The 12,500-nt window shown below is 39.1% G+C and overlaps 1 protein-coding gene across 1 annotated transcript in view; it reads right to left on the bottom strand.

The window, feature by feature from the left end:
* Positions 1-2,807: 2,807 nt before the first annotated feature.
* LOC139746862 (ionotropic receptor 21a-like) overlaps positions 2,808-12,500 on the bottom strand; it is a 163,197-nt gene continuing 153,504 nt past the window's right edge. Inside the window, exons 4-6 of the mRNA XM_071658492.1 lie at positions 7,983-8,132; positions 3,667-3,865; positions 2,808-3,088 (exon numbers count right to left, since the gene is read on the bottom strand). Of these exons, the coding sequence (XP_071514593.1) occupies positions 3,710-3,865; positions 7,983-8,132 (306 nt within the window). The 3' untranslated portion in view covers positions 2,808-3,088; positions 3,667-3,709. The remainder of the gene's footprint in view (positions 3,089-3,666; positions 3,866-7,982; positions 8,133-12,500) is intronic.

Below are 12,500 nucleotides of genomic sequence, written 5' to 3' on the forward strand. Positions count from 1 at the left end.
CACCGGCGAAGGGGGCTCATGGGAAGGTGATTACAAGTATTGGTGAAGTGAGGAGGAGATGATGTGAGTATTTTAAAGGTTTGCTGAATGTGTTTGGTCGAGGTATTATGCGAAGTGAGAGGATCAGGAAGAATGTTTTGGTAAAAAGAGAAGAGGTTGTGAATGCTTTGCGGAAGATAAAATCCGGCAAGGCGGCGGGTTTAGATGGTATTGCTGTGGAATTCATCAAAAAAGGGGTTGATTGTGTTGTTGACTGGTTGGCAAGGACATTCACATTACGTATGGTTCATGTTGAAGTGCCTAAGGATTGGCGGAATGCATGCATAGAACAAAGGCAAATGGGATAAAGGTGAGTGTTCGAATTACAAAGGTATAAGTTAATGATTATTCCGGGGAAATTATATTTAAGGCTATTGCTTGACAGGGTAAAAAGCATGTACAGAGACTCAGATCAGGGAAGAGCACTGTGGTTTCTAAAGTGATGGAGGAGGTGTGGATCAGGTGTTTCCTTTGAATACTGTATGTTAGAAATACTTAGAAAAACATATTGATTTTTATATCGCATTCATGGATCTGGAGAAGGCATATGATAGAGTTGACAAATATGCTCTATGAACGGTATTAAGAGTAAATGTTGTAGGAGGTAAGTTGCTAGAGGCAGTGAAAAGCTTTTATCAAGGACGTACGGCATGTGTACGAGTAGGAAGAAAGGAAAGTGATTAGTTCCCAGTGAATGTCGGTTTGTGGCAGGGGTGTGTGATGTCTCCTTGGATGTTTAATTTGTTTATGGATGGGGTTGTTAGGGAGGTGAATGCAAGAGTTTTGGAGAAAGGGGCAAGTATGCAGTCCGTTGTGGATGAGAGGGCTTGGGAAGTGAATCATTTGTTGGTTGCTGATGATACAGCGTTGGTGGCTGATTCAGGAAAGAAACTGCAGAAGCTGGTGACTGAGTTTGGTAAAGTATTTGAAAGGAGAAAGTTGAGAGCAAATTTAAATAAGGGCAATGTTAATAGGTTCAGTAGGGTTGAGGGTCAAGTCACAGGGTAGCGGAAGGGGCGAAGGTTTTGGGAGCGTTGAAGAATGTGTGGAAGGCAAGAACGTTATCTCGGAGAACAAATTGGGTATATTTGAAGGAATAGTGGTTCCAGCAGTGTTATATGGTTGCGAGGCATGGGCTATAGATAAAGTTTTGTGGAGGATGGTAGATGTGTTCGATATGAACTGTTTAAGGACAATATGTGGTGTGAGCTGGCTTGATCGAGTAAGTAATGAAAGGGTAAGACAAATGTGTGGTAATAAAAAGAGCGTGGTTGAGAGAGCAGAAAAGGGTGTATTGAAATGGTTTGGTCACATGAGAATGAGTGAGGAAAGATTGACAAAGAGGATATATGTGTCAGAGGTGGAGGGAACGAGGAGAAGTGGGCGACCAAATTGGAGATGGAAGGATAGAGTGAAAAATATTTTGAGCGATCGGGGCCTGAACATGCAGGAGGGTGAAAATCGTGCAAGGAATAGAGTAAATTGGAATGATATGGTATACCGGGGCTGACTTGCTGTCCATAGAATGAACGAGGGCGTGTGAAGCGTCTGGGATAAACCATGGAATGCTGTGTGGTGCCTGGATGCGGAAAGGGGGCTGTGGTTTCTGTGCATTACACATGACAGCTAGAGACTGAGTGTGAACGAATGTGGCCTTTGTTGTCTTTTCCTAGCGCTACCTAGCGCGCGCGCGAGGGGTAAGGGAGTGGTATGTTATGTTTGGCGGGGTCTCGACAGGAATGGATGAAGGCAGTAAGTATTTCTCACCTACATTCTTCAAAGCAAACACTTGATCCACAAATCCTCTACCACTTCTGAAATCACACTGCTCTTCCCTAATCTGATGCTCTGCACATGCCTTAACCCTCTTCGTCTCTGCCCTTCCATGTAATTTCCCAAGAATCCTCAACAAATTTATGCCTCTGTAGTCCGAACATACTTTTATTCCCTTTGCCTTTGTATAATGGCACTATGTATCCATTCCGCCAATCCGTAGGCACTTCACCATTGTCAGTACATGCAGTGATTATCTTTACCAAGTAATCAAAAACGCAGTCACGCCTTTTTTTATTGAATACCATTAAGATATCATCCAAACCCGCTGCCTTGCCCGATTTCATTTTCCGCAAATCTTTCACTACCTCTTCTCTCTTAGCCAAACCTTACCTTCTCACTTCGCACACCACCCCGACCAAAACACCTTATACTTACCACTTTGTCATCAAACGAAAACACCTTATATCTACCACTTTGTCGTCAAACACATTTAACCAACCTTCAAAATACTCACTCCATTTCCTTCTCACTTCAACACATATTTTCATTTTCCCTAAATCTTAATGATACTCACCCCAACCCTCATTTGCCCTGTTTCTCAACACTTGTACCTTGCTATTGACCTCCTATCGCTTTCTTTTATACATCTCCCAGTCAGTTTTACTCTGTCCCTGCATGTATCATCCAAACGCCTCTCTTTTCTCTTTCACTAATGACTTTACTTTTTAACCCTAACATTCACTACCTTTTCTATTCTGCTTAACTCCCACCTATTTCATGCCACATGTATCTTTTGCAAAAGCCATCACTGCTTTCCTAGATATATCTCATTCCTCTCACACTCCCCTCACGTCATATAAACCAAAGTAAAAGCATAACAGAAAAGGACAAGCTGCGCTTGCTCTTGTAGCTGCCATTTGCAACGTACCGAAATCAGAACTCCATATCATATATGAATATCAGTTTGGTGGAAAAGAAACTTAGAATGCAGTTGAAGTAATTTAATCTCTTACGTATTGGCTAGAGGCCAATTTTGGTGAGAATAATACAAAACCAACATGTCCATCTCAATTATGTCTTCCGCCGCTAGATTAGTTTGCTGGTCGACCAAGAATGGATACTCTTGATTGGTCACATCCCGACGCTCTCTCCGCCCACTTTATGCCACCCTAACCCGATGACTCCTACACACTGGAGAATCCAACCCATTTGTTAGATGCGTTTTAGTGGTTGATCTTGTTCTCTTGTCCCGTCCTTCGTCAGTTGTCCATGTCTGTCGATATAGGATATTAAAGAGCCTGATATCTGTCGCCTTGTATATCACTTTTGTGTTTACTTGTTCTAACCTCCATTTCATTTAATATTTCATCCTGATAAGCAAATGATCAGCCACTTCATGGAATTCTATATACAGTATTTTTTTCGTTATAAATTTTGCTGAACTCCTAGAGAATGTTACACTTTGTTGAATGTTGGCAACATCTTGAGTTCTTGTACTTAAGATGCATTACTGTCAGATGGTACACTGACTGGCTGATAACTATGGCTATAGATTACACATGAAGGAAACTATATCAGTATGTTTTAAACAGAAACACATGTAAATTAACGTAATTAATTTCAAAGGAGTTATGGTTCACAATGAGGAAAATATCGTGAGGGATAAAGGATAAGAAAAGTACATCGGCTGAGAGAGGAGGTAAAGCATGGGAAAAGGAGATACCTCAGAGAAGTTAAACAATCCATCTTGCGTTGACAAACATTCATATTTTCTTTGCTCTATAATTCTGTAATGAAAACAATGCTACTAATAGGGTTGCGCTAATGTTGTTTAACTGATGGTCTTCTTACTTTCATTTTCAAGATGAGTCATGTGTTACATTTGCAGGCATAACTAATTTGACAAAATAGTTTTCTCCAGCATAAAGGAGAAAAAGCCACAAAGCCAGCCAAAGACAGTAATTATGAAGAGGCCCTGCATGTTGTCTATGTTGAGGGCAACGACGCCGTCTGTCCGTAGCTCACTGTCGTCGAGACCACCGTCATCCTTCTGTAGGAGAGAGGCGCAGGGATAATATAGCTCTTACCATCTTTTAAGGTTTATCAAAAATATTCCAAACACATCAAGTTTTCTGCACATCATATCTAGTCTTTTACACTGGCATTTACCATTTGATTTTGATGGCATGAAAATATACTCACCTGTAGCATAAACTTGTTAGTTTAGAGAATCTGCAGAACTGATTGTTGAGAAAAATATTGTAAGACAGAGAGTGTTAGGAAAGAATAGAAAGTAAATTTGTTATCAAAAGTCTCCCGGACTCATTATTTAACTGAATAAGAAAAAGCCTGTCACCATTGATATCTAGCTAGTTCAAGAAATCTATATGAGAGTCACTCCTGTTATATCACACTCATTGCATTGTTACTGATATGCCTAACATGTTAAGCTAAAGATCGTCGCCCGATCCAATTAGTTTTAACCTTCACTGTGGATTTTGACAAAGAAATATTTATTTTGCTACACTCAAAGCAAGTGACAGATAGTTTGCACCTACCCTTCCAGCTCTGTTTCTACTGTGCTACCCTACTGCTGTTATGATGCTGTCCTTTCATTATCAAGTCAGGCGGGTATCTTTTTTTCATGGAGCACCGAGGATATTCAGCGGCTCGGTCTTTTGGAGGAGTTCAAGCAAAAAATGGACGCCTTCAGAAAACTTCGATATCTTGGTATATCTGATAGAGAATCTAACGAGAATCATGGAGAGAAACTGAATCTACGAGAAAAGTGAACAGAAGAAAATATTTCTGAATGTGGTTCAGATCTCCAGCGTAGCAAGTCTCTATCGGAGACTTGGCATCCCTATATTTACGGATATAGCGATAGGATTAGAGATCAAGATAGGATACCAGACTTTGAAAAACAAACAAAAAACAGCATGCATAAGACAAAAGTATAGCTTACAGAATTCCATGTGAGAGATACAATACAACTTATATGAGAGAAACCAGCAGAGTCGTGCACACAAGATCAGGAGGACGCAGGAATGATGTGAAAAACGAAGAAATGACCAAGAAATGGAGAACAAGCAGAATATCTCCCCAGATGGAAGGAGGCAAAAATTATCTATATTAATTTGGATATACAAATGAGAAAGACAACTGCAGGAATGGTATAACTGGCCGACAACGGCAGTAGAGTGGTGTGGGCAGGCCAGAGGAACTGACCGATCAGGAACCACTGCACCAGTGACTGACTACTTCATCCAGTAGCATCATATATGACACCGTGTGAGACACTTCTGATTAGCGACTCGTGTCTCAGTGCTACATTTCTACCGGTCTGTATGGATAAACACCATTCACTAGTCTTTCATTCTTCATATATTTTGGGTATGCCGATGGTCGCTCAAATATGTTTTGGTCTGCAGGTATCATGTCCATAGTAATGATAGAGTCATCCTGTATAGTAGTTGATTCTTTTTCTTTCAGTCTTTATTGTCTTTCCAACGATCAACAATGCAGTCATTCTTTAACCTGACTGACATGGAACAAGGTAGACATGCGCCTTGCTTCCAGACATCGTGACACCTATATCACTGACTAATTCAATCATCTTATGAAGTCAAAGTATATTTGGCCTGTTCTCTTTTTATATAGTCTCAATTCGGTGAGGTGCAACAGTGCATGAGAAAACACCTTTCACAGATCTTATGTAGTCCAGGAAAAAAGTTGAGATTTGAGCTATTTCTACTGTTCCATGGAAATCAAAATTCGCTGAAAATACTTTTTTTTTGCAATTACATGCTTACATCCCCTTGCATTCACGGGGATTAACAGACTAGAGTGTTTTTTTTATGTTCCTTGCCATGCTTACATGAAATTCATGATTCATTATTTCTTGGCCATTCCTTTCGGTGAAATGTTACCAAAAAGTACTATTCTATTATTTTTGAGCATCAGTGCACTTAGCCAGAGTTCTGCCAATGTTTTCAAAATTCGGTAAAAAGATATTTTTCTACATACCTTACAAACTGCCTTCGACAAAATATGACTCAATCGATTTCAGCCCTCCTTAGAAGTCAAAAGTTACCAAAAATATTCCCATTTGTCACTTATCCACTATGTTTCCAGAAATATGTATGATACATACATAGTAATTATCACTTTGTGTAATAATAAAGTAAGCATTTATGGTGCATGTGGGAGGGCTATACTGTATTCTCTTACGAACGTCGATATTTCGAGTTTTCTACGTTATCCGTTGTATCCAGGAAAAATTTGTCGGTAAATTCAGAATAACTTCTACCAAACCAGAAGCAGTTATATGGATTCACTTTCAAAATTTTCTAGTACTGCAATCAAGTACCCAAGGAAGTACGTCTCTTCTAACCCTCTTCACTCACTCCCTATATGACCTTCCACCAGCTCCCGCAGACCATTTTCTTTATGAGAATCCTCTCATATGCACATCATCTTATAATGACATAACAGTACCCTAACACTAAGCAAGCAGCATAAAGCACGAAACACTACTTCAAGCAGTTAGTACACTGGCTCAAGCAAAACAGGATGTTTGTATCACTACAAAAATCTACCTTCAACCTTTGATTAAAAACCTTCCACTGAACAAAACTCCTGTCATATATCATAGATATGAAATCCCTTCCCAGCTGATAAAACAAAAAGAAACAAACTCCCTCAAAAATATTTACTGCCTCAAGATACGGAAAATCTATTTGTTCACTTATAATCTATGCTTCATTTACCAGTCATCTTGCCTCCTAAAAGTTGATATAACAAAGCTGCAAGACATAGAAAACAGAGCACTCAGATCAATCACCGGCTGCTCGTAACGGAAAATATTCACCAACTCTGAAGCTCAACCAATAAAGTATCCAATACAATCGTATCTCAGTATACTCGGCACTCAGTTCATTACAAAAGGAAATTTCTCCATAACCAACCACAAATCCGCAATAAAAGTTAAAGGCTTACCCCTGCACCACACTTCAACTTAGCCCCTTACCAAGCAAATTGACGAAACGCTTTCGCCAGAATGACCTGACAGGCACTAAACTACCGCCCTTCCATCAGTCTTAAACACAGTCCCACAAGACACACACATTCAGACTACATGTACATTTAAAGATTACCCTTCTTCGTCTATGTTCTGAACACCACCATTGTTTTCAACATCACAAACATCGATTCATCATATCACTAAAACCCTTATGCCCAAAATGCAGTATTTAACACTGAACACTTATTAATTAATTGTTCTGTACTTGTCCCACTAAGGCATATTAATAATATTACCACATTTCTTTACTTCTGGTTCTGCCTGGTGGAAGTGGCTGGCTTTCTGAGCCCCACGGAGCCCCTGGCAAGGCTCTACTGATAGAGCAAGGTGAAGTTAAAGCGCATTCATTCCTGTTCTGAACATATGAAATGAAACTCGTGCACGAGGTTGACTTATTCTTAAGGCAGTGTATTCGCCAATATTTTCCATAATGGCTTCAGTCATTTTGAAGTATAATTAGTCGCCAACAGAAACAAATCCGTCCCAACCGATCTCATGGTGCATCTCCACACGATGCTGGTGAAATACTGTCTTGAACTCACTGCATCTATCGCCATTACTGCAGCATTAATTGTATCTTACTCATAAAAAGAAAAACATAAGTGATCAGTTAAGATCATAACAGGCAAAACTATCATTATAATCATCATCATCATCATCAACATTAGTAGTAGTAGTAGTAATAGTTGTAGTAGTACAAGTAGTAGTAGTAGAAATAGTAGTAGTAGTAGTAGTAGTAGTAGTAGTAGTAATAGTTGTAGTAGTACAAGTAGTAGTAGTAGAAATAGTAGTAGTAGTAGTAGTAGTAGTAGTAGTAGTAGTAGTAGTAGTAGTAGTAGTAGTAGTGGTCGTAGTAGTGGTAGTAGTAGTAGTAGTAGTACTAGTAGTAGCAGTGGTCGTAGTATTAGTATTAGTAGTAGTAGTAGTAGTAGTATTAGTAGTAGTAGCAGTAGTAGTAGTAGTAGTAGTAGTAGTAGTAGTAGCAAAAGTAGTATAGTAGAAATAGAAGTAACAGTACAAGTAATATGAATATTTGTGCAAAAAAAAAGATAAATTCTCATTCAGCCTAAGTACAGCGTCGCACCTGAAGTGAGTCATGCAGTTTAAGAGAGTCATAGGTGAACTTTGAGTATAGCCCACTTTGCTGTATCAAGCCAACAACTACGTCGAACTTCTTTTTGAGAGGAGAGTGGCGTTGCAATCCCAAACCAACACTGTACGAGCGATAGGATTCCTGCAACATGTGTAAAAAATTAAACAGATATTTACGACTTAAACGCTACAGACATTAACAGGAAAAACTAGTTTACATGATTACCACTATCGTAGTTATAGTAGAGACAAATGGCCAATCTTAACTGTTTTACAGATATATAGGAGCAGCATTCAAAAGTCTCTCTATCCCGCGCCAATTAGTTAACACGTAATCCAATAACGCTCTTTGGCCATCTCCAACTTACATACATATACTTATGTATATCTATCTTTTTAAACAAAGTATTCCCAACCACCAGTCCTTTTGCAGCAGAAAAATCTACAAGCTCTTCACCATTTCATTTGCAACAATGAACACCGCATGTACACCAATTATTCCCTTAACTGCCACATTACTCACCTTTGCATTCATATCACCCATTTCTATAACCTGGTCTCATGCATCAAAACTACTAACGCACTCACTCTCCTGCTGGCAAAACACTTGCGTCTCATGATCTTTCTTCTCATGCCCAGGTGCATATGCACCAATAATCACCCATCTCTCTCCATCCAATTTCAGTTTTACCCATATTAATCTAGAGATTACTTTACTACACTCTATAACATACTCTCACGACGCCTGTTTCAAGAGTAGTGCTACTCCTTCCCTTGCTCTTGTCCTCTCACTAACCCCTGACTTTACTCCAAAAACATTCCAAGACCACTATTCCCCTTTACCCTCGAGCTTCGTTTCACTCAGAGCCAAAACATCCAGGTTCCTTTTCTCAAACATACTATCTATCTCTCCTTTTTCTAATCTTGGTTGAATCCACACACATTTAGACACTCCAATCTGAGCCTTCGAGGAGGATGACCACTCACTCCGTGACTCCTCCTGTTTTTCCTTTTAGAAATTTAAAGTAAAAGAAGAGGAAGGTTTCTAACACTACGCTTCCATCCCGTATAGTCAACTTCTGCAACACGAGAGGAATGCGTGGGAAGTATTGTTTCTCCCCTATCCCAAGGGATATATATATATATGTAAATATATATATATATATATATATATATATATATATATATATATATATATATATATATATATATATATATATATATATATATATATATATATATATATATATATATTTACAGAGGTATAAGTTTGTTGAGTATTCCTGGCAAATTATATGGGAGGGTATTGATTGAGAGGGTGAAGGCATGTACAAAGCATCAGATTGGGGAAGAGCAGTGTGGTTTCAGAAGTGGTAGAGGATGTGTGGATCAGGTGTTTGCTTTGAAGAATGTATGTGAGAAATACTTAGAAAAGCAAATGGATTTGTATGTAGCATTTATGGATCTGGAGAAGGCATATGATAGAGTTGATAGAGATGCTCTGTGGAAGGTATTAAGAATATATGGTGTGGGAGGCAAGTTGTTAGAAGCAGTGAAAAGTTTTTATCGAGGATGTAAGGCATGTGTACGTGTAGGAAGAGAGGAAAGTGATTGGTTCTCAGTGAATGTAGGTTTGCGGCAGGGGTGTGTGATGTCTCCATGGTTGTTTAATTTGTTTATGGATGGGGTTGTTAGGGAGGTGAATGCAAGAGTTTTGGAAAGAGGTGCAAGTATGAAGTCTGTTGGGGATGAGAGAGCTTGGGAAGTGAGTCAGTTGTTGTTCGTTGATGATACAGCGCTGGTGGCTGATTCATGTGAGAAACTGCAGAAGCTGGTGACTGAGTTTGGTAAAGTGTGTGAAAGAAGAAAGTTAAGAGTAAATGTGAATAAGAGCAAGGTTATTAGGTACAGTAGGGTTGAGGGCCAAGTCAATTGGGAGGTGAGTTTGAATGGAGAAAAACTGGAGGAAGTGAAGTGTTTTAGATATCTTGGAGTGGATCTGGCAGCGGATGGAACCATGGAAGCGGAAGTGAATCATAGGGTGGGGGAGGGGGCGAAAATTTTGGGAGCCTTGAAGAATGTGTGGAAGTCGAAAACATTAACTCGGAAAGCAAAAATGGGTATGTTTGAAGGAATAGTGGTTCCAACAATGTTGTATGGTTGCGAGGCGTGGACTATGGATAGAGTTGTGCGCAGGAGGATGGATGTGCTGGAAATGAGATGTTTGAGGACAATGTGTGGTGTGAGGTGGTTTGATCGAGTAAGTAACGTAAGGGTAAGAGAGATGTGTGGAAATAAAAAGAGCGTGGTTGAGAGAGCAGAAGAGGGTGTTTTGAAATGGTCTGGTCACATGGAGAGAATGAGTGAGGAAAGATTGACCAAGAGGATATATGTGTCGGAGGTGGATGGAACGAGGAGAAGAGGGAGACCAAATTGGAGGTGGAAAGATGAAATGAAAAAGATTTTGTGTGATCGGGGCCTGAACATGCAGGAGGGTGAAAGGAGGGCAAAGAATAGAGTGAATTGGAGCGATGTGGTATACCGGGGTTGACGTGCTGTCAGTGGATTGAATCAAGGCATGTGTATGGGGGTGGGTTGGGCCATTTCTTTCGTCTGTTTCCTTGCGCTACCTCGCAAACGCGGGAGACAGCGACAAAGCAAAAAAAAAAAAAAAAAAAATATATATATATATATATATATATATATATATATATATATATATATATATATATAAATATACATATGTTCAGATTTGCTTTGTCTCAATCTCCCGCGTTTGAGAGGTAGCGCAAGGAAACAGACGAAAGAAAATGGCCCAACCTACCCCCATACACATGTATATACATACACGTCCAGACACGCAAATATACATACGTATATATCTCTATGTTCACATACATATATACACACACAGACATATACATATAAACACATATACATAATTAATACTGTCTGCCTTTATCTTTTCCCATCGCCACCTCGCCACACATGAAATTACATCACCCTCCACCCTCAGTTGTGCGAGGTAGCGCTAGGAAAAGGCAACAAAGGCCCAATTCGTTCACACTCAGTCTATATCTGTCATGTAATAATGCCCGAAACCACAGGTCCCTTTCCACAACCAGGCCCCACAGAACTTTCCATGGTTTCCCCAGACGCTTCACATGCCCTGATTCAATCCATTAACAACACGTCGACCCCGGTATACCGCATCGATCCAATTCACTATTCCTTGGCCGCCTTTCATACTCCTGCATGTCCAGGTCCCGACCACTCAAAATCTTTTTCACTCCTTCTTTCCACCTACAATTTGGTCTCCCACTTCTCCTCGTTCCCTCCACCTCCGACACATATATCCTCTTGGTCAATCTTACCTCACTCATTCTCTCCATGTGCCCAAACCATTTCAAAATACTTTGTTCTGCTCTCTCAACCACGCTCTTTTCATTTCCACACATCTCTCTTACCCTTATATAGCTTACTCGGTCAAACCACCTCAAACCACATATTGTCCTCAAACATCTCCTTTCCACCACATCCAACCTCCTGCGCACAACTCTATCCATAGCCCAAGCCTCGCAACCATTCAACATTGTTGGAACCGCTACTCCTCCAAACATACCCATTTTTGCTTTCCGAGATAATGTTCTCGAATTCCAAACATTCTTCAACACTCCCAGGACCTTCGCCCCCTCCCCCACCCTATGATTCACTTCCGCTTCCATAGTTCCATCCGCTGCCAGATCCACTCCCAGATATCTAAAACACCTCACTTCCTCCAGTTTTTCTCCATTCAAACTTACCTCCCAATTCACTTGACCCTCAACCCTACTGTACCTAATAACCTTGCTCTTATTCACATTTACTCGTAACTTTCTTCTTTCACACACTTTCCCAAACACAGTCACCAGGTTCTGCAGTTATTCACATGAAACAGCCACAAGCGCTTTATCATCAGCAAACAACAACTGACTCACTTCCCAAGCTCTCTCATCCCCAACAGACTGCATACTTGCCCCTCTTTCCAAAATCTTGCATTCACCTTCCTAACAGCCCCATCCATAAACAAATTAAACAAACATGGAGACATCACACACCGCTGCCGCAAACCTACATTCACTGAGAACCAATCACTTTCCTCTCTTCCTACACGTACACACACACACACACATATATATATACACATATATATATACATATTCATATATATATATATATATATATATATATATATATATATATATATATATATATATATATATATATATATATATATATATATATATATATATATATATATATATATATATATATATATATATATATATATATATATATATATATATATATATATATATATATATATATATATACATATATATATATATATATTATATATATATATATATATGTATATATATATATATATATATATATATATATATATATAAATATATATATATATATATATATATATATATATATATATATATATATATATATATATATA

The sequence above is a fragment of the Panulirus ornatus genome, chromosome 5 (genome assembly GCF_036320965.1).
Source record: "Panulirus ornatus isolate Po-2019 chromosome 5, ASM3632096v1, whole genome shotgun sequence".
NCBI lineage: Eukaryota > Metazoa > Arthropoda > Malacostraca > Decapoda > Palinuridae > Panulirus > Panulirus ornatus.